At 32.8% G+C, this 635-nt stretch overlaps 1 protein-coding gene across 1 annotated transcript; it reads left to right on the forward strand.

Annotated features, from left to right (window-relative positions):
* Positions 1-635, forward strand: DI09_516p10 (uncharacterized protein; the record flags this gene model as incomplete). Its single annotated transcript, XM_013381874.1, has 1 exon — positions 1-635. A coding segment is annotated over one exon (635 nt), but the record flags the coding sequence as incomplete, so codon positions are not given.

Genomic DNA, 635 nt, shown 5'->3' on the forward strand with positions numbered 1-635 from the left:
CCGTGTTTGGAAGTAAAAAAGATGTATTTTTCAGAGACCTAAAAGTAGCTTATGATCAATTCCAAATAGCAAGCAAGAAAAATCTTTTCAACGTCGTTCTTAAACAAATAGCTGATAATAGAGGCATAAAAGCTTTTTTTTCTGAACCTAATTGGGAGCCTTTAGAGTTAGAGTATCACAAAAAATTATCCGCTAAAGAGACGTTTTATTGCCAGCTTCCCCATTTCGAGCATGAAGATGATGCTGGAAAGTTCACCGAGTTTTCAAACTCAATTTTGGATTTCTTGAACAAAGAAATCGCTTACAAACAATCCTTTATGGGCGAAGAGATTCCTCTAATTTCATATCTAGATTCTCTGACGTTTCGGGTCACTCCAATGCTAGAAAAATTTACTTCATCCGATGTAGATAAAATGGGCTTTCTTTACACATTTTCGAGAAAAATACTGTGTTTATTGGAATATCATAATTATGATCCTTTTATCTACCAAAAGGCTCTCATTTTAGTTCAGATTTTCCAAACTTACAAACAAATATACACCCGCTATTTAAAGTGCTTACTGGACAACAATGAGAATAATTTTAAGTTTATTAATGATTTGCTTTTTCAAAAGCTATCACCCTCTTTTTTATAT

Source organism: Mitosporidium daphniae (genome assembly GCF_000760515.2).
Source record: "Mitosporidium daphniae strain UGP3 chromosome Unknown contig-512, whole genome shotgun sequence".
Lineage (NCBI taxonomy): Eukaryota > Fungi > Microsporidia > Mitosporidium > Mitosporidium daphniae.